The 25,830-nt window shown below is 37.1% G+C and overlaps 1 protein-coding gene and 2 pseudogenes across 2 annotated transcripts in view; all 3 read right to left on the bottom strand.

Moving 5' to 3' along the window:
- Positions 1 to 552: 552 nt before the first annotated feature.
- Positions 553 to 25,830, bottom strand: part of P4HA1 (prolyl 4-hydroxylase subunit alpha 1) — an 85,991-nt gene continuing 60,713 nt past the window's right edge. For both annotated transcript variants that reach the window (XM_059899551.1, XM_059899552.1), the window contains exons 10-15: positions 18,429 to 18,528; positions 11,532 to 11,585; positions 6,413 to 6,478; positions 3,710 to 3,778; positions 3,125 to 3,221; positions 553 to 1,661 (exon numbers count right to left, since the gene is read on the bottom strand). In XM_059899551.1, the coding sequence (XP_059755534.1) occupies positions 1,591 to 1,661; positions 3,125 to 3,221; positions 3,710 to 3,778; positions 6,413 to 6,478; positions 11,532 to 11,585; positions 18,429 to 18,528 (457 nt within the window). In that variant the 3' untranslated portion in view covers positions 553 to 1,590. The remainder of the gene's footprint in view (positions 1,662 to 3,124; positions 3,222 to 3,709; positions 3,779 to 6,412; positions 6,479 to 11,531; positions 11,586 to 18,428; positions 18,529 to 25,830) is intronic.
- LOC132350379 (vesicle-associated membrane protein 7-like) lies at positions 10,016 to 10,817 on the bottom strand (annotated as a pseudogene).
- Positions 22,379 to 22,984, bottom strand: LOC132350851 (enolase-phosphatase E1-like; annotated as a pseudogene).

Genomic DNA, 25,830 nt, shown 5'->3' with positions numbered 1-25,830 from the left:
TTAGATTAATGAACTTAATTCTCAATATTTCTTACTAAAATACTTGTAGTGGAACAAAGGATAGTTCGGAGAAATAAAGTTCACAGTTCACTTTTTTAAAAAAATGGTGAAGTAATACCCTCTTTCCCAGAGAATTAACCAAATTCTTCCTTATTTAAATACTGCATAAAGGATAAAGAGCCCTTATGTGAACTATGATTCACCATAAGAAATATAAAGGTTAAAGGGTCAATTAACATACTTCATTAGGTTCAGAGCTTTCTACTACCATACCATGTATTTGAACAACAGAAAATCTTAAGTAGCATTACTGTAAAAGCTCCATAACCATAGTAATAAAGTTGTAGAGCTCCCTTTGAAGGTAACATATTTTGATTGATTAAATATCTGAAAGTGAAAAGAGCCTTAATTTTCTACCATAACAATGTGACTTTAGAGTGAATGAAAATCAGGAGGATAAATCTAAGTCCTAATTCTAAAGAAATAATCTGTTATTGCTATAGCACACATTCACATTTAAATACGAAAAATACCACACAGAAAACGGAAACATTTAAAAAAAAAAAGATTTAAGATCATAAATAGGTCACTGTTGTCACAACACATTTCAGAATTGAAAAAACAAACATTTTGGCTTTTTAGGAAAAACTCCTTTTTTATCAATTCCCTCATCATTGAAAGGACTTGTACATTTTAAAATTTCCAGTCTCCTAAGGCACGATATTTTTTTAATCCGAATGCCAACATCATCATCCCCCGCTGTAGGTAGCTGAAATAAGAGGCAAGGAATTAGCACTAAGAAAAACAGTAAAATTTTTTGGACAAAATCATCAGTCATTTAAGAAAAACAAGAAACAGACTAAGTCATGATCATTTTAGTTAAGAAGGCCCAGTCTTTTAATGTAGGACCTTCTGTTAAAATTTTTTTTTTAAATCAAAGTATTGTAACTCAGATTTAATTCACCACAGAGGAGCTAGGAAAGAAGGGGATTGGTAAAGTAAAGCATACTTTAAAAATGACTTGGGAGAAAAAAAATCAAATTAGAATAGCATATGGAGGGGCAAACATTGTATGGAACCCAGTTTACAGGGCTAATTTATTCCTAGTCTTCAGGCAGATCCAGAAGGGAGTTAAGACTAGGTAAACATAATACCTAGGTACATACTATACGGCATCTGTTCCTTAATCACACGGACCATTCTAGCCTACCACCCACCAACTGAGATGTACTGAAATACTATAATCAGATGCTTAAATAGTATTTTTTATCCAACCAAAAAAAGTTCTTTAAAATATACCATAAATGTAAAAATTCCTCATTTTTTTTTTACCCTGCCTTGCTTTGTCCTCTGTGATACCAAATGAACTTTAAGGTTTCATATGTAAGATGTGGTGTTTTAAGTGTTACTTTTAAAAGAAAAAAAAAACCCACAAAGTTAGTGATTGTCCACAGATGAAACATGGGATGAGGTTCATGACTGAATCAATCATGGAGTGTTAGTCAATTGTAAACTCTTCAAAGTTAAGACTGGGACATGTGTGTATCAGACACATTAGAGTACAACAGGAGAAAAAGAGAAGTCTGTTTGTCATTCCAATTCCGACAAGGTGCATGGTCTTCGAAATTCCTGTCCACGTTCATGGAGCCATTTATTGGATACTGTGAAAGAAAATAATATATTAATGTCCCCCACTATCTAACTAGTATTTAATTAACTCCTAGGAGCTAGGACTATAATGAAGTTTCTACAGGGGCTAAAAAAGTTCAAGACCAAAACCAGACAAAGACAGATGCTACTTAGGCTGTCTTTTTAAGAACTTCACTAAATGCTGGAAATAAAAAAGATTTTATATATATGTATGTACATTTGAGAATCTGTGCATGTGTATTTCCTAAAGTTTCTAATGTTCAATGTAAGACTTGAGATGTAGGTACAGACAGAACAAAACACTGTTTTACTTGTTTGCAAAATACCACTTCTAATACAAAGACATTTTAAAAGTGAACACAACTCTATGATTAATCTCTCATATTATGTGCTCATCAAGTTTCCTTTGTTCCAAGATACTGTTTTTTAATATACCCCAAAAGGAATTAATTTCTTTCTCCTCCTCCTTCTATATCATAGAACCCAATCAATGGCATCAACATGTATAAGATATTTAAACTAGCACTCATTAATTCTTAACTACTTTGTTACCTTTCTTAACCCGTGTATCCAATCTTTTATTCATCAAACCCTGCTGATTTTACTTCTATGATCTCTTCAATCTATTCTTTGCTCTCCAAACCTTTTGCTGCTGCCTTAGTCCAGGCTTTTATCATCACCCATTTAGACAACAGAAAACAGCCTTCTAAACTCATCTCTCCTCCACTAGCCTCTCTTCATTCTAGTCCAGTGGTTCTCAAACATTAGTAATCATCAGGGGAGTTCTTTTAAATCCTGATGGTCAGGTATCACTCCTTAATCTTGCTATGTCCAATACGGTAGCCTCTAGACACATGTAGCTACTAAGCACTTGAAGTGTGGAATGTGGCCAAGTGACACATACGGAAATAGATACATGGGGTTAAATAAATCTATATAAAAACAAGTTCACCCATTTCTTTCTTTTTTTTTTTTTTTTTTTAATGTGGCCAGTCCTATACTTGCATGAACCGGAGAGTACCTCTCTAGCCTCATATGATTCCTGGCCCTGGTCCCTAACATGCCTGGAAAACTACTGCTCTATCTTCAAGACTAAATATAAAAATTAAACTTCGAAGAAGCCTCCCTAAATGTAAGTAGTTACTGTCTTCTGTTTATATCTTTGTATTAGTATCTACTACAAGAGACAACTGTGAACCCCATGAGAGGAAGATTCAACTTTGAGTAAATTAACATTTCTTAAATAATAAGTGGAAATAGTGTTAAAAATGTCATAAAAAATCTGATCTGCTGAAAGCAAATTTATATTAAGATCAGAAACTTGCTTGGTTGAATCCCTTTCAGTGTTAAAGTCATAGTAGGCAAATCTGTCAGGATTTTTTTTTTTACTTTCTTTTAAGATGTAAATTATAATTATTTTTAAATAAGAGACAAAAATCACAAATTCTATTAAGAGAATATAGGAAATATTTACCCCATTTGTTTCCAACCAGCACTGGACAGGCTGCATGCCGTGTACTATAATCTCCTTCTCCACTGGCAAACAGATTATACCAGAAAACAGCAGTTCCCTGTGGAAAATACAAAATTATCCCCAAACAAAGTATCAGGTTATTGCTTTTTATAGTAACTAAATTTTCCTCTGTTCTATGGAAATAATTCTCTATGGCAGCACTATATCTTCCTCTAATATAGTTCTGAAGGTATCATATAATCTACAAAATTTTGGTGATCACATGAAAGCATTAATATCAGCGTTACTTAATAAAAAAGTGTATTTGCCAAAGCTAACACATCTTACAATAGCAAGTATCATATGGAACCCATTTTAGAAATGAAAACTTCTAAATACTAATCCCTCGTTGTTCATACCTTTAGGTACTCATGGTAAATTGTACAATATCTAAAATTTTCCCTAGACATAATGTAGTCTTTAAGTATACTACCTTTAAAAATGTTATTTACTACTTAGACTATGAAATATAGGTGCATATATTCCTCAGGAAAAAAATACAGAGGACCCCCCCCCTCCCAAATTAAAATAACAAACTAAGCTTACCTTTTTGGGCCAAACACTAGCTCCTACTTCAGGAAAAACAGTGGCTCCTCCTGCTGACACATCACTCATCTAATAAGAGATGAGAGTATTATCGAAAGTGCTGGTAGAATAAAGTTAAACATGCCACTGTGAGGTAGATTTGATACTAAATACTAGAATGAGAATATCTGGACTTCTACTTACATAAATGGGTTTGTGCATGATAGTCAGTTTCTAAAAAATACGATGCTATTTAGGTTTACATAGATATATAAAAGCAAAGGAAAGACGAAGTTAGCAAGGGAGATTGGGGTATAATTTGGGATAGCTATTTCTTTTATAGCCAGAGGTAAAAAGAGATGATTTAAAACTGACAAATCAAGTAACATGGGGTATAAATATGTATTCTATAGCACTAGAATATCATCTCCACGGGGGCAGGAATTTTCATCTGTTTTGTTTATTGCTGAGAATAGCCTCAAAACAGTAGGTATTCAATAAATATTTAAATAAGTGAATTCAAACAAAATAGAAGTAAACACCAAGAGTAAAGTAATAAACTAAAACCAGTTTTGTCATTTCTCATGGTAGGGTAGCAACACATATTAACTAAAAAATATAAGATTAAAAGATTTATAAAGTTATATTCTTTTTTTTTTAAGTTATATTCTTAATGGTGAATTAGAATAAAAACACAAACCTTCCAAATTAACTGAAGAAGCACATGCATAAAATGAGGCAAAGGGAAACACAGATCATATAGTGAAGATTTTTTTCAAAAACAACGTAAGTAGAATGTAGAGTCAGACTAATGTATCACAAAGCAAAATCCAACTATATGCTATATTCAAGAGTCACATCTAAAACAAGTGATTTATAGGCAAATGCTGTACCAAAGAAGAGTTTGATCTTAGTATCAACCACAGTTTAAAGCTAAAGGCATTCAGTGATATAAAGAAGTGTATTTTACCATGATAAATATATAATCGATATCAAAGAGCTAATAGCTCTTAAGCAATGAAAAAATTAACTTTAAAGAAATTTAAAAGTTGTGCTATGTGGCCCATCTGAGAAAAGCATTCAAATAATGAAAAAAATGAATACTAATCTAATAAAAATGCTATATATAACTAAAAGGGGATATAATTATCTAATATATAGTCTAATAGTCACAAATAATCTAACATTTATGGATATTGGACCAAATAATATAGCATCAATTTTCTTGTATTTCTTTGCTTTTTTTAAAAATTAATTAATTAATTAATTAATTAATTTATGGCTGTGTTGGGTCTTCGTTTCTGTGCAAGGGCTTTCTCTAGTTGTGGCAAGCAGGGGCCACTCTTCATTGCAGTGCGCAGGCCTCTCACTATCGCGGCCTCTCTTGTTGTGGAGCACAGGCTCCAGACGCGCAGGCTCAGTGATTGTGGCTCAGGGGCCTAGCTGCTCTGCGGCATGTGGGATCTTCCCAGACCAGGGCTCGAACCCGTGTCCCCTGCATTAGCAGGCAGATTCTCAACCACTGCGCCACCAGGGAAGCCCTGCTTTTTTTTTTTTTTAGTTTATTTACTTTATGTATTTATTTTTGGCTGCCATGGGTCTTCGTTGCTGCATGTAGGCCTTCCCTAGTTGCAGCGACCGGTGTGCCACAACTACTGAGCCTGTGCTCTAGAGCCCATAAGCCACAACTACTGAAGCCTGTGCACCTAGAGCCCGTGCTCCGCAACAAGAGAAGCCACTGCAATGAGAAGCCTGCACACCGCAATGAAGAGTAGCCCCCGCTCGTTGCAACTAGAGAAAGCCTGTGTGCAGCAACGAAGACCCAACACAGCCAAAAGAAAAAAAAAAAGTTATGTACTGCCTTTTGGGGGATACTTGCTCTTAGAATCCAGTCTCATGCTATGAGGAAGCCCAGTCCACATGCTGGTATTCTGGCCAAAAACCAGCCTCAACCTCAGCCTTTAAGGTGACCCCAGTGCCAGCCATCATCTGATTGTAAATGCATGAGAGATCCAGAGCAAGAACCATAAATGAAGCCCAATCAACCTCACAACCATGAAAGATAAGAATCAAACTGTTACTTTAAACCATTCAGTTTTGGGGTGATTTGTTATGCAGCAATAGATAACTGGGGCAAATATTATGATCAAAGCTTAATTTTTTCTATATGTATGAATATATAAACAATTAAAAAAATAAAGATCATACTGTTTTGAAACTAATGAACAATGTGAGAATGGTTACCCTTGAGGAAAGGGCTTCTAGCATGCTCTAATGCACTATTTCTTGATCTGGGTGCTGATTATGCTAGTGTTCACTTTGTGAAAATTTGTACACTTTTCTGATATGATATTTATCAATAAATTCAAAATAAAATTTTATTAAGATAATGTGTATATATACACATAAATTCCTACAAATACATGGAGTTGCTTATATACACATTATAGATGACTATAGATGACAGTGCATACTCCAAAATATCACACTGCCTCCAAATAGTGGGACTAGGTATAATTTTAACTTTCTTCTTCAGGTTGTAATAAGTAGAATCTGAAAAAGTTATAAATGCAAAGAAAAAATTCTTAACTCCCTTTACTCAGTTGTAAAAAAACATTAAACTAGGATGTTAATCAAGAGCTAAACAGAACAAACATCTGAACACATCAAAATAAATGAGTCATGTGATCAAATCCCAACTTAAAAATTTTAGCTATAACTTACATAAAACAGCCATGTAGCAATTCTATTTCCTGTCCCCAGCTCTTTGAAAGCATCTGGTTCATCTTTCTGTGAATAAAACACAACTCAGTGGTATAAAATTCAGTAATGCAAATTCTCCAATGGCAACTAACATCATTAATATGCTGAAAAGTATGCTAAAAACAGCCCCAAAAGGTTCCTTTATGATGTTCAGTGCACTATATACAACAGGCACTCAGATATTTGTTGGTTGTTGATTCAACTAGTACACTGAATACTTTTGATAAGACCATTTGGGGGGAAAAAACAGATTTGTTAGCCTATATAATGAGAACCAATATCTACTATCCACAGATTATTTTAAAAATTAATACCTATAGTTTTAGCTTCCAAAAAAGCAAGACATGAGTCTCTCAGCTACATTCATAAAGTCAATTCTCTGTGGGTAAAAAAAAATTTACCTTGAGATTTACTTTGAACTCATGATCCATTCAAATGTCACTGCTACTATTCTTGACTGTCTTTTGGGCTGTCAGCACTTTAATCTGGCTGGAGAATTCACGTCTGGCTATTTAAAGCTAAATTAAAATATAGTATAGTCTCTTGGCATTTTTCCAGGAAAATGAAAATCATGTATTTTTCACACAGAAATTTATACACATCGATTTGTCATATCCTCAAATTGTCCGTTAATGTCCTTCAAAGGATGAATAACTAAAATTGTCGTATACCTATACCACAGAATACTACGCAGCAAAAAAAAGGAACACCCTGTTGATATGTTCTGCAAAAACATGGATGAACCTCAAGGGAATTATGCTGAGTGAAAAGAGACAATCTTAAAGGATACATGCCGTATGTAACATTTACATAACATTTCTGAAATAATTTTAGTGACGAACAGGTTAGTGGTTACCAGCAGTTATGGATGGGAGGCAGAAGGGTATATGTAGCTACAGAGCAGTACTGCAAGGGAGTCTTACAGTGATGGTGCAGTTATGTATCTTTACTGTGGTGGTAGTTACATAAAGCTACACATGTAATAAAACTGTATAGACAGACAGACATGAGTGCGAGCATAACTGGTGAAATATGAATAAGCTCTGTTGCTTGTGCCAACACCAATTTTCTGGTTTTGATAGTGTACTATAGTTATGCAAGATGTTAACACTAAAGGTGCTGAGTGAAGGGTGCATGGGATCTCCCTGTATATTTGGGGGGAAACTTCCTAGGAATCTACAATTATTTCAAAATAAAAAGCTAAGAAAAAAAATTTAGTTACATTAATGTGAGGACTTAAACTGTAGTCTTTCACATCATCCAAGATCCTCAGACATTTTTCTATAATTGAAAACAGATGGAAAAGAGACTAAAAATATATTCTTTGCTAGCCTGCCCAGAGAAAGAGTCTAGGATTCTGGGATTAAACCAGTCAAGGAATTTAATACAATACAGACTGTTTTCTTTCCAAAGAATATACTCTTATTAAAAAATGGTAATAGATCAAGAAGTTTATTAGAATACATGGCACATTCCTTAGAATTCATGTAATTATGATAAAGCTTAAATTAAGATTTGGTAATGACAATTTATAGCTTGATATGTTAAAATTACTTAACTTTTTTATTAAAAACGCTAAATGTTTATTGATCTTAAGCAAGAGTACTTGGGCAAGGACAACTTTTTAACAAACTGCTTTAATATTATTTATTCTCTAGCCTCTGCATCTATTTTATGTTTTTTATCTTCCTGTCTTTCAAAATGTAGTCCTGTAATTTCTTCAGATTTATTGCCCAATTCACTAATTCACTGCAGCTGTCTCTAATATGTTTAACTTATACACTAAATTTTAAATTTCAACAATTTTTTTGACCTAAAGCTTCTGTTTATTTTTCAAATATGTTAAATCATTTTGAGAATTCATTAATTTTTATCCTCTTTTATTTTTAAAGTATTATATAGTTATTTTTTTCTACTACTCTTAAATTTTATTAATGCCTTCAGTTTGTGCATCATTTAAAACAAGGTATGTGCTTTAAAAAGCACTTTATACATAAATAGATCAAGAGATGGTTAAGCAATTTATCCCTAAAACATGCACATCATTTTTATTCACGTGTGTATAAGAAAGGGAAATAAGCTTTAAGTCTTTTTCTTGGGATTAAAGACATTTGGAAATTATTATTAAGGAATGCTAAATGTTTTCATGGAACAAATGTGTTTTCCAACAGGAAGTGCTGATGTAATTAAAAGGCATTAGTGTTGATAAAAAGGACTGAAAAAACATTTGCACTATACATGATCACCAGGAAAAGAGTTCCAGGGGATTGAAAATATATGTCAAATAAATGAATCAGCATGAATTGAAAGGTATAGATGGAAGAATAGGTTGCAGGTGCCAGATTATGTGACACATATAAATATTGAAGGCACATGACTAGGCTAAACAGGTGACTAGGTTTTACAGACCAATTTGTTCTTTCATTGGGAAAATAGTCAAATGTAATGTAATGTCCATTTACCGGCATTTATTGATAAATAAATGCAATTAGATCTAGGGCAGCAAATGTTGTCCTTTCAGATACACACTAGAAGTTCACAGTAGCTAACAGATGCCAGAGTAGCCAAAGCAGTATGATTACACTCCAGTTTTTTCACACTGCAGTTACATGGATGTTAGCTAAAATGTCTTGTATCCTTTCTATGTATCATACTGTCTACTCTCAAGTTTCACAAAAGAATTCTTCAAAACTAGGCAGATTAAAGAACTTAACTAAACCGCAAAGGATGCTCAAACTATTATTCAACACCAGTCAAACCCAAATCCTGGAGTTGACTGCTGACTATATTCAGTTTGGGCTTTTCCACTGTGGTTCTCTTCTTTTTCTTTGGTGAGCCAGAGGAATGTGCCTCCCCACTCCGTCCACTACCCATTCTATTATCTATACAATTGCCCTAAATATCCACCAAAGAAAAAGGAATATGTAAAAAACCACAACCTTCAACAATATTTAAACCACTGTCTTCTCAAATCAACTGCAATGGGGAAACAGAGGATATCAAGCTCTGCGAGGTTTGTGAAAGATCAAAACTTTCTTCCTAAAAGTTAATAATAGGCAGACAAGGATAATTCTGTTTGCTTCTAAGAGGCTAGCAAAACGTTCCCCATCTCCCTGAGATAAAACGTTTAATACTTTACCTGCTTGGGCTCCTAGAAACACCATCAATTAATTACAATTCCCCAAATAACAACAATTCTCCATGTATATTGTTTCCAAGCACTTAAAACTCTTCAAAATCAAAGGACATTAAGATGAGATGTTAGCAATACTATCTGTCTCTTGAACTTTTGTGTGCACAAAGGTCATCCATAATTTCAGCAGACAGCTCAAAAGACAGGTGGTTTCTACCTTGGTGATAGCTTTGTGCAATTATAAACAAAAATGTATGTATAAGTAGATGACACTAGTTAAAAAACCAAAGAAACAAAATGCCTTTTTAAGGCTACTGCTGCAATAAATGGTTCGGTCTGAAGTGCACTGGAATAAACTGGTTGATAGGACAAAGATAAATCTGGAGGCACAGAACAATATTAAAAACAAAAAAGAGAAAGAAGAGGGTTGAAGAGACTGGCAGACACCGTCTGTCAGTATTAAAAGGCTTGAATCAAACGGATTGCTTTTAACTCCTTGTTCTCTCGTACCCTTGGTTAATGATAACTTTTTTATTTCTTCACACAGCTTGGCCATGTAAATCTACCACAGAGAGGTGACACAATAATATAGATGAATACGACTGATATGATGATGATGATGATGATGGTGAGCTTGAGATTCTTCATACACATGGCTCGGGCAAGATTTCTGTTGGTTGTTTTGAAGGTGACGAATCCACGAGATTTTCTGTTTTATCTATCAATAATTCCAATCTTTCGCCTTGCTGAGCTCCCAGATCTATGTTTCTGACCATGATTCCTTTAAGTTCACCCACTTGGGCTTGAGTCCCCGTCACTTTATCTAGGCCCTTATTCTCGGAGTGATGCTTCAGCTGTGCAGCCAAGACACTTGAGAATTCACTATTCATGGCATATGGGAGCCCTGTTTGTGCTCTCGAACCATACGTAGTCTGGAACCTCTTTTTTATCTCATTCAGGAAATTAAAGGCTCGGGAATGCTCAAAATCATCATCAGTGATACAAAGATATATAATCCTGTCTTGGCAGATGTAATGAAACAAATAATTGCCATGTGAGTACGTTAGCTTGTTATTTTCAAAAGGTATCTTAGCCAGAATCTGCTCTGTCACCTCCAGGAAGTTGCCTCCACACCAAGCATGTTTGGCAAGGATAGTGGTTCCCCTGGCAACAACAGCAAAAAGAATGGCCATGGCTTCAATCCGATCTGTCTGGGCACCATGTGAGAACTCGGGGATCGGGACAGAGTTGCGCAGGTTAGTGTGGGCTCGCCAACTGCCCGCTCCCAGAGGAGGCTAGGCTGGACCTATATAGTTATTTTACATTCTGTATCTGATAACTGAAGTATCTAACATCCTGGGGGCATCTGTATCTGTTGGCAGGCCTCTGCTTTCCAACTGCCAGAAAAAGCTCCCCATAACACATCATACTCCAGCTAGGATGCAAGAGGAAACTCTTTTGAAGGGTCTTGACTCAAAGCAGATGATTTTCTAGGCCATTCTTTCTTTCTCTGAAGGTGTAATCCTTTTGGAGATTTAGGTTTCATTCAGGGATCTCAGTTCAGTAGCCTACACTATAGCAGGTCCTCTCACAGAGCTGTTAATCCCCAAAGCTCTAGATTCCTGGAGGTACATGCCTCCAGTCTCAGCTTTTTTGCTCCCTTTAAACACTCTAATTTTAGTCTCTAGGTTTATCTCTGTTCAGTTTGCCTTTGAGAATTTCCTTTACTTTCTTCAAAGCTCAGCGATGCATTTAAAAGTATCCTAAGTTCTTTTACCGTGTCTCTAGGTATTTTTCACTGCTTTAAAAGGCTTTACAGAATATCTATTCCACCATGCTTCCACAAATTCCAAATAAGCTATGAATTTTTAATACTAAAAGAAGAGAATTAACATGTCATGCCTAAGCTTCAGTGGAACTCCTTCATTCGCCTTTTTTTTTACTTACCCGTGCAAAATCAAAATGGGGTTCATACTGTCCTCCAACTCCATAATTAGCTACCTGAAGGAGAGAAACAAAACATCAATGAAAGAACTATCAAGATTACTATTCAAAAACATCTATGAGTCCCATTTTGGCCTCTTATATATCATGGTTAGGTACTTCTAAATAAATGAGAAGCAAAGCATTTTTTAAATCAATAAAGAGTTCCTAAAAAACCAAGGATGAAAAACTAAGGATAGCTACTATATGCTATTATAGAACCTTAGTTAATATGCTTTTCTTTAGCAAATGTTTGGGGGACATGGTTTTCCTTAATACATAAGAAACTAAAATCTGAATTAGAATTTTAGAATTAAAAATTTCTAGAATTAGAATTTCAATATTTTTATTATTAATTTTCACTAAATACTTTCCTTGGGAATTTAAATCAAGACTCATGTTTTCCAAAGCCCAAAATGCTGGCAAACTCCCAATCTACTTTAATGAAATCCAGTTTCCTACATATTTTTTTTTTCTCTACTTAGGTAAAAAAGGGAAGAAGTTAACACCAATTTAATTATTCCTGTTGGAAGGCCCTGACAACTTCATTTGGATGTGACAATGCCCCAGCATGAAGCAGCAAAAGAAAGTATGAGAAATATTTGGTCTGAGTTCAAGTTCCAGATTTCTTAGTTACAATACAGTAAATGTAACTTTGGATACAACCTCAGTTTTCTTATTTGTAAAATAAGGATAATGATACCTTCCTTAACTCCCTCCTTCCACCTCAATATGACAAAATGCTCAGAAAATGAAAGGAGAATGTAATTTAAAGAGCATTATTGATGAAATGAAATGAGTACATAATTAAAAGTGTTGCCCACAGCAAAGTCCAAGTCCTATGTAAATTATTATTACTGTGGATATTTTACTTCTTATGTTGTAGATGCCTTCGTTGGGTTGGATCAGACTATTAAGTTAGATCAAGTAGCCTGAAAGAGCCTGTGAAGGTTTGGCAGGTGAGAATAAATACAAATTAGGAAAGAAAAAGACACATCATAGTTTTTTTAATAACAAATGAGTACCAAGGAAGTTGTAGATGACCATGGAGTAAATAACTTAATATAAGCAAATTTAAATTCAGGAAGTCCTGTTTTGCACATTTCCAAAATGCACAAATCTCAGATACCATGGTTTAGCTAACCCTTAACACCAGACCCCCAACGACACAGTGGACATTCAGTTACCATGTTACATTAACTGTGAGTAATCGCATAAAGTGCAAATATTGCTACTAGCTCTCCAGTCCACAAATTACTATACAAATAACAGCTACATATCATGATCAATGACCAGTCATGTCACTTCTTTCAAAGTCTATCAATCAATCAGTGATTGGTCACTGCATATCTGTTACTCAGTTCATGCACAGACAGCAAAGCATGTAGTTATGCTGCTTCCTTATTTCCCAGTAAAAACCTATGTGATATTTTACAAAAACAGACAATTAGAAGAAGAAATTGGCCAACAAGATACAGTACAGCAGAGAAATGGAAAGCAATAATGCTGTAAGTGAAATTCAAATCAAATTTAAATGGGCTTGGTTCCAGGACAAGATGGGGGAGTAGAAGGACCTGAGCTCACCTTTCCTCTCGTGAAAACACCAAAATCACAACTAATGGCTGAACAACCATCAACAAAAAAGACTGGAACCTACCAAAAAAGATATTCTACTTCCAAAGAAGAAGCCACAACAAGACAGTAGGAGGGATGCATTCATGATCCAAACAAATCCCATAAGTGTTGGGTGGGTGACCCACAAAGTGCAAAATATTTATATCACAGAGGTTCTCCCACAGGAGTGAAAGTTCTGAGCCCCACGTCAGGCTCCCCAGTCTGGGGGTCTGGCATTGGGAGGAGGAGCCCCCAGAGCATTTGGCTTTGAAGGCCAATGGGGCTTGATCACAGGAATTCCCCAGTACTGCGGGAAACAGAAACTCCACTCTTGGAGGGCACACACAAGGTCTTGTGTGCACGGGGACCCAGGGGAAAAAGCAGTGACTTCATATGAGCCAGGGTCAGACCTATCTGCTGGACTTGGAGGGTCTCCTGGCGAGGTGGGGGTGGCTGTGGCTCACTATGGGGACAAGGACACCAGTGGCGGAGACACTGGGGAGTACTCACTGGCGTGAGCTGCCCTATAGGCTGCCACTTTGACGCCAAGACCTGGCCCCACCCAACAGCCCTTAGGCTCCAGTGCTGGGACGCCTCAGGCCAAAAAACCAACAGGGCAGGAACACAGGCAGACAGGCTGCTTAAGTCTTCCTGAGCCCACAGCCGCCTCTAAACACATCCCTTGACACGGCCCTGCCCACCAGAGGGACAAGACCCAGCTCCACCCACCAGTGGGCAGGGACCAGTCCTTCTCACCAAGAAGCCTGCACAACCCTCTTAGACCAGTCTTATCCACTAGGGGGCAGACACCAGAAGCAAGAGAAACTACAATCCTGCAGCCTGTGGGACCTCAAACACAGAGAGTTAGACAAAATGAGATGGCAGAGGACAATGTTCCAGATGAAGGAACAAGATAAAACCCCAGAAGAACAACTAAGTGAAGTGGAGACAGGCAATCTACCTGAAAAAGAATTCAGAGTAATTAATAGTAAAGATGATCCGAGATCTCAGGAAAAGAATGGAGGCACAGACCAAGAAGATACAAGAGCTAGAAGATATAAAGAACAAACAAACAGAGATGAACAATACAATAACTGAAATGAAAACTACACTAGAAGGAATCGATAGCCAAATAAATGAGGCAGAAGAATGGATAAGTGAGCTGGAAGACAGAATGGTGGAAATCACTGCTGTGGAAAGGAATAAAGAATGAAAAGAAATGAAGACAGTATAAAAGACCTCTGGGACAACATTAAATGCACCAACATTCACATTATAGGGGTCCCAGAAAGAGAAGAGAGAGAGAAAGGGCCTTAGGAAATATTTGAGGAGATAGTAGCTGAAGACTTCCCTAATATGGGAAAGGAAACAGTCACCCAAGTCCAGGAAGCAGAAGGTCCCATACAGGATGAACCCAAGGAGGGACATGCTGAGACATGTATTAATCATATTGACAAAAATTAAAGAGAAAATATTAAAAGCAACAAGGGGAAAGCAACAAATAACATACAAAGGAATCCCCATAAGGTTATCAGCTGATTTTTCAGCAGAAACTCTTCAGGCCAGAAGGGAGTGGCACAATATATCTAAAGTGATGAAAAGGAAAGAACTACAGTCAAAAACACTCTACCCAGCAAGGCTCTTGTTCAGATTCAATGGAGAAATCACCAGATTTACAGATAAGCAAAAGCTAAAGAGAATTCAGCAACACCAAAACAGCTTTACAACAAATGCTAAAGGAACTTCTCTAGGAAGAAAACAAAGGGCCACAACTAGAAACAAGAAAATTACGAAGGTATCACCTCACACTGGTCAGAATGGCCATCATCAAAAAGTCTACAAACAATAAATGCTAAAGAGGGTGTGCAGAAAAGGGAACCCTCCTATGCTGTTGGTGGGAATGTAAATTGGTGGTGCCACTATGGAGAACAGTATGGAGGGTCCTTAAAAAACTAAAAATAGAGCTACCGTATGAGCCAGCAATCCCACTCCTGGGCATTTAGGAAGCAACCTAAATGTCCATCAACAGAGGAATAGATAAAGAAGATGTGGTACATATATCAGTGGAATTTTACTCAGCCATAAAAAAAAGCATGAAATAATGCCACTTGCAGCAACACGGACGGACCTAGAGATTGTCATACTAAATAAAGTCAGACAGAGAAAGACAAACATCATACGATCACTGTACATGGAATCTAAAAATGATACAAATGAACTTATTTACAAAATAGAAACAGACTGGCAGACTTCAAAAACAAACTTATGGTTACCAAAGGGGAAAGGTGGGGGGGGGGATAAATTAGGAACTTGGGATTAACATATACACACTACTATATATAAAATAGATAACTAATAAGGACATACTGTATAGCACAGGGAAATCTACTTGGTACTCTGTGATAACCTATATGGGAAAAGAATCTAAAAAAGAATAGATATACATATATGTATAACTAAATCACTTTGCTGTACACCTGAAACTAACACAACATTGTAAATCAACTATACTCCAATACTAAAAAAAAACCTCATGCTGAGCCCCCCTCCCCCTGCCAAAAAAGAAATCAAACTTAAATGGAGACACAGAAGAAAAGACTGACAAGGAAAATGCTTCTAACTTTTGCTGTTTGAGAAACTCTAGATATGCAGTCAGAGGAATTTGGTGAAGGTAAACTTACTAACATAAGGAAAGTGATCATGATGAAAAGGATGAAGAAGATGTCTTAGAGGAAGTGACTGGAAAAAAATCAACAATAAAAGATCCCTCAGAGATATTTAACAACATTGAAAGCACAAAGGAATAAAATGTTGAAAGCTGATCCAAACTTAGAAGTATGACAATTTGCAAAGGAAGAGAAAAGATGCTCACTCTGTATCGTAAGTTTCACAATGAGATGAAGGAACATAAACTATTCTTGGTAAGTGTTTACAAAGAAATAAAACACTGTAATCCTCAATATTTCTAATCTTTTATATTACTGAGACAATTCAATAGGGAAGATTAGTTTTCAACAAATTATGCTGGACGATTGGCTAACCACATGAAAAGAATGAAGTTGGACCTCTATCTTATACGATATTAAAAAATTGACTCAAAATGGATCAAAGACCTGAATGTAAGAAATAAAACCATAAGAATTGTAGGAAAAACCATAGGTGTAAATCTTTATGTCCTTGGATTAGGCAATGGTTTCTTAGACACCTTAAGCAAAAGCAACCAAAAAAAGACCTATCAGACTTCATAGAAATTAAAAACTTTTTGCCAAAGGACACCATCAAGAAAGTGAAAGACACACCACAGAATGGGAGAAAATATTTGCAACCCATACACCTAATATGGGTCAAGTATTCAGAACATATAAATAACACAACTCAGCAATAAAAAGAAAAACAACCCAATAAAAAATTGAAAAATTTCTATTCAAATCCTTTGCCTAAGATATAAAAATGGCTGGGGCTTCCCTGGTGGCACTGTGGTTGAGAGTCCGCCTGCCAGTGCAGGGGACATGGGTTCAATCACTGGTCCGGGAGGATCCCACATGCTGCGTAGCAACTAAGCCCGTGCACCACAACTACTAAGCCTGGCTCTAGAGCCCGTGCGCCACAATTGCTGAGCCCGTGCTCTAGAACCCGCGAGCCACAACTACTGAGCCCCACGCGCCTAGAGCCCACACTCCGCAACAAGAGAAGCCACTGCAATGAGAAGCCCATGCACCACGACAAAGAGTAGCCCCTGCTCGCTGCAACTAGAGAAAGCCTACACGCAGCAACAAAGACTGAACAGAGCCAAAAATAAAATTAAATAAATTTTTAAAAACATGGCCAATAACTCATGAAAAGATACTCAACATCATTAGCCATCAGGGAAATGCAAATAAGAACCATGATGAGATAGCACTTCAAATGTATTAGAATGACCTTAATAAAAAAACTGGACAAGAACAAGTGTTGCCAAGGATGTGAAGAAAATGGAACCCTCATACACTGCCAATGGGATTGTAAAATGGTGCAGCCATTCTGGAAAACAGTTTGGCAGTTCCTCAAATATTAAAGTTACCACAAGACCCAGCAATTACATATGTAGGTTTATATCCAAGAGAAATTTAAATGACATTGGTACGAAAATTTGTAGACAAATAGCATTAGTCTTAATAGCCAAAGAGTGGAAACAATCCAAAAGCCCTCCAACTGATAAATAAATAAAACGTGGTATATCCAAACAAGAGAATGTTAATGTTATTCAGCCATGAAAAAGAATAAAGTGCTGATACATGCTACAACATGGATATACCTTAAAAACACTGTCAAGTGAAATAAGCCAGATACACTAGGCCATATATTGTATTACTCCATTTACATGAAATATTTAGAATAGGCAAACTTACATACAGAAGGTAGAGAAGCAGTTGCCAGGGGCACTAGGGAGGGGGAATGGAGAGTGACTAGTTAACTGGGGTTTCTTTGGAGGTGATGAAAATAGTGGTGATGATTGTACAACCATGTGAATATTAAAACCAGGGTAAATTTTATGGTATGTAAATTATTTCTTACTAGAAAACAGAAAAAAATAATTTATTTTAAAAAAAAAAAACTGGGCTTCCCTGGTGGCGCAGTGGTTGGGAGTCCGTCTGCCAATGCAGGGGACACGGGTTTGGGCCCCCGTCTGGGAAGGTCCCACATGCCATGGAGCGGCTGGGCCCGTGCGCCACAGCTACTGAGCCTGCGCTCCAGAGCCCACGTGCCACAACTACTGAGGCCCCCGCGCCTGGAGACCGTGCTCCGCAACAAGAGAAGCCACCACGAGAGGCCCGCGCACCGCAATGAAGAGCGGCCCCCGCTCGCCCCAACTAGAGAAAGCCTGTGCATAGCAACGAAGACCCAACACAGCCAAAAATAAATAAATAAAATAAAAATAATTAAAAAAAAAAACTGCCATGGCCACCTGACAGGCCTAGGAATGAAAAAAAAAATCACAGTGTACTTAATAAATACTAGTTTTACATATTTTTCATTTCCCTATAAGTTTATACTCAACAGTAAGAGTTTTTAATGTCTTGATAAAAAATTTTAAAGGTCACAGAACAATTTTTCCTACTGATTATTAAGATCACTGTATATGGTTTCAGCTTATATATTCACTTTTACAGTCTCAAAGTATCATGCAAATTGAGTACTGCCTGTATAGTGACAGAAAAAATCTCATCTGAAGCATCTTTTGAAGAAGTGTAGGATGTGATTACCTACCTGTAATTCCTCTGCTGTGGAGACATCTAGTCCTGTTAGATCTTGTATTCTCATATTAATTCGAGATACCACAGGGTTTTCATAGCCAGAGAGCCAGGCACTAAAAACAAGAAGAAAATTATTAGTTTTACTGATAAAGTTTCAATACATGAGGACCAATAGCTGTCATTTAAAAAGCCATAATATACAGGACATTAAGGCTTTATCTATAGGCATTTACTTCATTTACTTCTTTGATACGATTTTTACTAATGATGTTATAATTTTTAAAATATGTTACATTCTACAGTTAGAGGTTGGAAAGGGAAAAAAACTAATATCATTTATTACTGAGTTTTTATGAAAACAGATGGATTAATGTAAGAAGACTATATAGGACTATCTACACTGAGAATTTTTTTAATTCTGGAAAATACATACATCAAAATGAAAACAACTGTTCCTTTTAGATAAGGTATAGGAACTGGCCAGGGTGAAGGTCATAGGGGTTTTAGCCTGATTTATATAATGTTAATGTTTTATAAGAAAAATTCATGTATTACTTGCCTAAATAAAAAAGTTTTAAAAGGTACCCAACACACCCAGTAGGATGGCTATAACCAAAAAGGTGTACAATAATAAGTGTTGGTGATGATGTGAAGAAATTAGAACCCTCATATATTGCTGGTAGGAATGTAAAATGGTGCAGCCACTTTGGAAAACACTTTGGCAGTTCCTCAAATTGTTAAACACAGAGTTACCATATGACCTAGCAATTCCACTCCTAGGTGTATACCCAAGAGAAATTAAAACGTGTGGTCATACCAAAACTTGTACATAAGTATTCATAGTAGCATTATTAATAATGGCCAAAAAGTGGAGATAATACAAATGTCCATCAACTGATGGACAGATACATAAAATGTTATATATCCATAAGACAGATTATTGTGTCATGAAAAGGAAGTAATGATACATGCCACCACATGGATGAACCTTGAAACCATTATGTTAAGAAAGATAAGTCAGACACAAAAGGTCACACATTATGATTCCATTAATATGAAATGTCCAGAACAGGCAAATCAATACAGAAAGTAGATTAGTGGTTGCCACGAGAAGGCGGTATTAAGGAATGACTCCTAATGGGTACAGGATTTTCTTTTGGGGTGGTGAAAATGTTCTGGAATTAGATAATGGTGATGACTGCACAGCTAAAAAAGACTAAAAACCACCGAACTGTATACTTTAAAGGGTGAATTTTACGGTATGGGAACTATAGCTCAATAACATGGCACAGCAAAATTCAACTCTCTCCTTTACATATGCTTTTTCCCAGTCTATCAGACTTTTTCTTTCTTCACTTCTCTCATCAAGCTTTGGTCCATCATTTCAACAGTATTCTTTTTTTTTTTTTTTGGGCCGCGCCACGCAGCTTGCAGGATCTTCGTTCCCCAACCAGGGATGAAACGTGTGCCCCTGCAGTGGAAGCGTGGAGTCCTAACCACTGGACCGCCGGAGAATTCCTCAACAGCATTCTTGATTAAAAGCCTAAACTCACCTGTCTGGCAAAAAACACAAGCCTGATGAATTTCTTTTCTCCAAGCTTATACCTATATCACCAAATCGTATTGGAAAAAGTCATGAGATAGGGCAGATATGTTCCACTAAAAATTCATGAACACTGGGACCTCCTTGGTGGCGCAGTGGTTAAGAATCCGCCTGCCAATGCAGGGGACATGGGTTCAAGCCCTGGTCCAGGAAGATCCCACATGCCGCAGAGCAACTAAGCCCTGTGTGCCACAGCTACTGAGCCTGCACTCTAGAGCCCGCGAACCACAAGCACTGAACCCGCAGCCTGCAACTACTGAAGCCCGTGCACCTAGAGCCCGTGCTCCACAACAAGAGAAGCCACTGCAATGAGAAGCCCGCGCACCACAACGAACAGCAGCCCCCGCTTGAAGCAACTAGAGAAAGCCCACGTGCAGCAACGAGACCCAACGCAGCCAAAAAAAACAAAAAACAAAACAATCATGAACACTAACTCCAAATGGGCCTTACTCTTTCTCTCGCCTCTATTCTGAACCCCAACCCACCTCAGACTCCTTTACTCAGTGGATTACACATCTCCTATGTCACAGATAAAATAGAAACCATACAATCTTTTCCTTATACATAGTTCATTCTAGTTCATTCCAGTTCCAAGAGGAGATTTCTCTCCATTATCTAAGGCCAATCCTCTGCCTTAAATTCTATTATCTCCTGCCATTTTAGGAACCATAAATCATTGATGAGCCCTTCTCTCTCTCATATAATCAATATCTCTTCTCAATAATTCCTCCCACAGCTTTTAACGGGGCTTTAGACTCTCCCATTAAATAAATAAGCAAAAATTTAAATTTAAATTAATTTAAATTAATTAAATTTAAATTCTTTCCCTCAATTCTTTCTCTCTCCAGCCACCAACTTCTTTCTCCTCCATCTTCAAGTCAACCTTTTCACTGACTCCTCACTTCTCAATCCATTCCAATTTAGCTTTAGTCCCCATCACTCCCATCAAAACTGCTCTTGCTAATATCTCACCCATAACCCTACTATGCTACTAAATCTAACAAGATTTTCCCATTCTCATAGTATTTGCTCTTTTAGTAACATTTCAGAATGTTCATCCTTCTTGAAACTCTCCCCCTGACTCATTCATTCTCCAGGTATTCCTTTAGTCTCTCTGGATGTTCCCTCCTGGTCTCCCTCAGCCTCTCACACTGTATTTTGCCTTTCTCCCAGTGCCCCAGTAGCACTTATTCAACAATGTTTCTTCTTGCCCAAAGGCTAGTGCACATGCTCATCTCTACCCAGAGTACTCTTCTGCTTAACTTTGCAAATTTAAGCCTTTGGATTATCATTTTAGTCATCTCTTCTTCAGAGGAGCCTTCCTTGACTCCTCCTGTGCCAGACCAGGTTTTTGTTTTGTTTTGTTTTTGGAACAGTAAGAGGAAAAAGTTTTTAAGTAATCACATGAAATTGACATGACATGCTATTAGAAGTGAACGAAGATAAATAATACTGTTACAAAATTTACATTTCTCATTACAAAATTTACATTTCTCACATCCATTTCAGAGGAAAATGCATCAGGATTCCTCTTGATCTGATGGGCTGATTTCAGTAAAATCATTTTTTTTAATAGTAAATAACAGTATATTTTCTCAGACTGCTAAGAAGTGGTCAGAAAGGCAACTATAAAATCTATAATGAAAACAACTGACAGGATTAGGGCTGTTTCATGAAATATTAAGAACTATATCTCTTTTTTGGCTGTTAAATCAATGCACCTTTTCACTGGTAAAGCAATTGTTTACTGTACCAGAGAAAAGGTGCACTGATTTAAAGAGCTTCTTCTTAAGTAATAGACATTCAATTGTTCAAAACTGAAGTGAGTTTTCTTTCTAATGTTGCCCTCTTTTGGAGAACAAGCAAATATCTTTGTCTTTTGTATACAGTTAAGCAAATATTGTGAAATGCAGCTATTGTGATCTAAATTTTATTCCTTCACAATTAAACGGGGGCAATTATTATTATTAGGAATAAGCCTTTGAAACACTGCCAGCTTTTAAAACAGCAAGGCTTCTGAATAACTTCTCAAAACTAGCTTTCCATTTTGGTGCGTGACCTGATACCTGACATATTTGATCTGTATTTTAGTCATTTCTTCTAATATCTACACTTTGCCTTCAATAAGTGTTAGTGTTGTGGTTTCAAACAATTTTTACATATAATAGAGTAAGTTTTCATTTCACCGAACTGAGTTTTTTCCACTCATATACCTGTGGAAGGTAATTTGAGCACACACATATTTGCATACATATTTGTGTGTATACATATACATTTTTTAAAGTAAGTCGCTTTTACCATTAAAGCTAGACAACAGGGGTAACTTCGAGGAACAGTTTGTCTTCCTTAGAAATCCTTTTCTAGGTTGAGAAGGGCAAGTACAATTTGCTGAAGGATTTGATGTACCTCTAGTCTTTTCATCATGTGTCAATCCCACACTGTCATGTCTTATCACCACAGCTACATACATGTCCACTTCCTCAGTAGCACTAGCCTCGAGGGTAATGTCTATCGTAAACAGGACATTGTTGACCGAGCACTCAATACTGTTCACAATCATTCAGCAACTCATTCTCCACTTTGCCCAATCTTGGTATCAAAGTAACATTGACAACTCACCAATATCTTCCTCTGTACACTGCCCAAGTACTAGTTTCTGTGCTCCCACACTCCCTGAAGAATAGATATACACGTTCATTCCAGCTTCTCCATTCTTAACTGCTGGAACTACATCTTCAAAGAATGCTACTTTCATGCACCCAGCTGTGAATGCTGCTCGCCACGTAGCCCTGAAGTTATTTCAGTACCAAGGTCTTTCTGTCCAGAGACATTTGCCAGCACACATTATCTACCACAGCACAGACCATCTATTTTGCGTCATCCACTCCATTTCCCTGATGCTGCAGGGATCAGAATACCCCAACCCCATGGGAATCCTCTTCAGCCTGTTTCCTCAAAAGACTGAGGTCCTGGGACTTCCCTCATGGTCCAGTGGGTAAGACTCCACACTCCCAATGCAGGAGGCCCAGGTTTGATCCCTGGTTGGGGAACTAGATCCCACATGCATGCTGCAACTAAGAGTTTGCATGCCACAACTAAGAAGTCCACATGAAGCAACTAAGAGTCTGCATGCTGCAACTAAGAAGCGCGCATGGCGCAACTAAAGATCCCACATGCCACAACTAAAGATCCCACATGCTGCAACTAAGACCCAGCACAGCCAAAATAAATAAATATTAAAAAAAAAAAAAGATTGAGGTCCTGCTGACACTCTTCTTTCCAAGAGGAAAGAAGTATCTTTGTCTCTTTGTTAAGATACTCAATGTTTTCTTTGATGTAAAGAACTTAAGTGTTCGTCACAAAACTAATCAAGCTTGTGGTACCTTTAATATCTAATGGATCACGGTGACTTTGGTGGGCACCTACTGGATGCTACTATGAGAATCACCCTAGATTGGGAGGTGGGAGGGTAGTGGCACCTGTGCCTGCAGAACCATCGTGGGCATCTCACAGCCCTCCATTAATCTCAGGGTTGGCAACTACCTGCAACCCGAAGCACATCAGGGAGACGCTACCTCCATGCATCTGGAAGTGGAGAAGGCAGCCACCCCAGTATGTTTTTATAGTACTACATATCCTTCCTTTGTGGCATTTATAACAATTGTACATTAATTTGTTATTTGATTAAGGTAAGACATCTTCATTCAACTACTAGTTCCAAATACATATAAATTCTGCCTGGTTTTGCTCACCACTATATCCATAGTGCCTGGCACATAGTAGATGCTCAATAAATATTTGCTGAATGAATGAATCCTGAAGACGTCTTAGAACTAATCCAAGATTTATTTTACTTTACCATAAGTATTTGTCTGATGATCTCATGCAAATTTATAGGGATTGGCCAAGTAGAATTCCTCTGTGTCACAGAAATAGGAAGAATCCAAGAATTTTATTTTTATAAAGGATGTAGCTGATAAATATACTAAGAACTTATTTCTTCCAATTCTGACCAAGTTCCTGGTAGAACTAATCTCGTATGTCAATGTACCTTTTTTGCCTAGCAACAATTTCATAGATTTTTGAATTTTATAAGCAACCAACTACTGACTTGATTTTTATAGATAACTGCAACACAAGATTGGCAAGTGTTCTAATAAAGTTTCAAACTAAATACATCTTGATAAAATAACTGTTCCTATTTCATCCTGGAACCTATCACCCAAGAGAACCTGTCTTCTGACATCTTCAACTCTCTTTTCTGCTACCACCAATTCTTAAGCATCTATTCTTACATTTTTCTCTTGTACTTTGGTAGAAGCATTGTACTTCAGCCTTTCAGAGGCTGGAGCGTCTATCCATACTTTTGAATCTACCTTTTCCATAGGCCTTACTCCAGCAGTTATTGGCTCCCTTTCTATCTTTAATCTTTTCCTTGCTTACTAACTCTTCAGACTGAAGTCCCCTGTTACCAAGAACACATTTACTTTTGCCATTTTAGCAAATTATCATTCCAGTCTTTTACTTTTATAGTTTTAAAATTATGGAAGCAAGAAATGCTTGTTATATTCAACAAATGGTTCTGGGACACTGGATAACCATATGCAAAACAAAGAAGATGGACCCCTACCTCACACCATAATAAAAAAATTAACTCAGAAGGGATTAAAGACCTAAATATATAAGCTAACATTACAAAACTTTTAGAAAAAAAATTGGCATATGGTTTACCTATGACCTCAAAAGTACAAGCAGCAACAACAAAAATAAACAGGACATCATCAAAATAAACGTTTGTGCCTCAAAAGACATGAATTTCAGAACAGCATTATTCATAATAGCCAAAAAAGTAGAAATAACCCAAATATCTATCAACAGATAAGATAGATAAAAGGTGGCATATCCATACAAAAGAATGTTGTTCAGCCATACCTTGAAAACATGCCAAGTGAGAAGCCAGACACTAAAAGTCCATGTAGTATATAAAAAATATCCAGAAGAGGCAAATCCATAAAGACAGAAAGCAGATTAGTGGTTGCCCAGGGCTGGGGCAGGGAGAGGACTAAGGATTGAGGGGTTATGGCTAAGGAGTATAATGAAAATGTTCTAAAATTAATTGTGGTGATGGATGCACAAGTCTCTGAATATACTAAAAACCACTGACTTGTACACTTCAAATGGGTGAATCAATAAAGCTATTTTTTAAAGAAATACTTATTATAAAAATTTCAAACACGGTGGCGCAGTGGTTAAGAATCCACCTTCCAATGCTGGGGACACGGGTTCAATCCCTGGTCAGAGAACTAAGATCCCACATGCCGCGGGGCAACTAAGCCCGCGCACTGCAACTACTGAGCCTGTGCGCCACAACTACAGAGAAGCCCGCGTGCTGCAAATACAGAACCCACGCTCTCTGGAGCCCACACACCACAACTGGAGAGCCTGCGTGCAACAACTATTGAGCCTGCATGCTCTGGTGCCCATGCACCACAACTAGAGAGAAGCCCACACACCACAACGAAGAGCCCCCGCGCTGCAACGAAAGATTCCACGTGCCGCAACTAAGACCCAACGCAGCCAAAAATAAAATTAAATAAATAAATAAACAAAATTAAAAATTTTTCAAACAGTATAAAAGTGTATGAAGTTCCTTTCCTAGTCCCACTCCCCACAGGTAAACACTATTAACAAATAGATATGTATCCTCTCAACAGTTCTACCCCGTGTATAAACAAACATACAGAGAGAATTAAAAAAAAAAGAATCCACCCTTCAATCTTCCACCATAATATACACATACACTTTTTCCCCC

The sequence above is a fragment of the Balaenoptera ricei genome, chromosome 16 (genome assembly GCF_028023285.1).
Source record: "Balaenoptera ricei isolate mBalRic1 chromosome 16, mBalRic1.hap2, whole genome shotgun sequence".
Classification (NCBI taxonomy): Eukaryota; Metazoa; Chordata; class Mammalia; order Artiodactyla; family Balaenopteridae; genus Balaenoptera; species Balaenoptera ricei.
The sequence above is the reverse complement of the archived record's forward strand: the minus strand, read 5'-3'. Positions and strand labels throughout refer to the sequence as shown.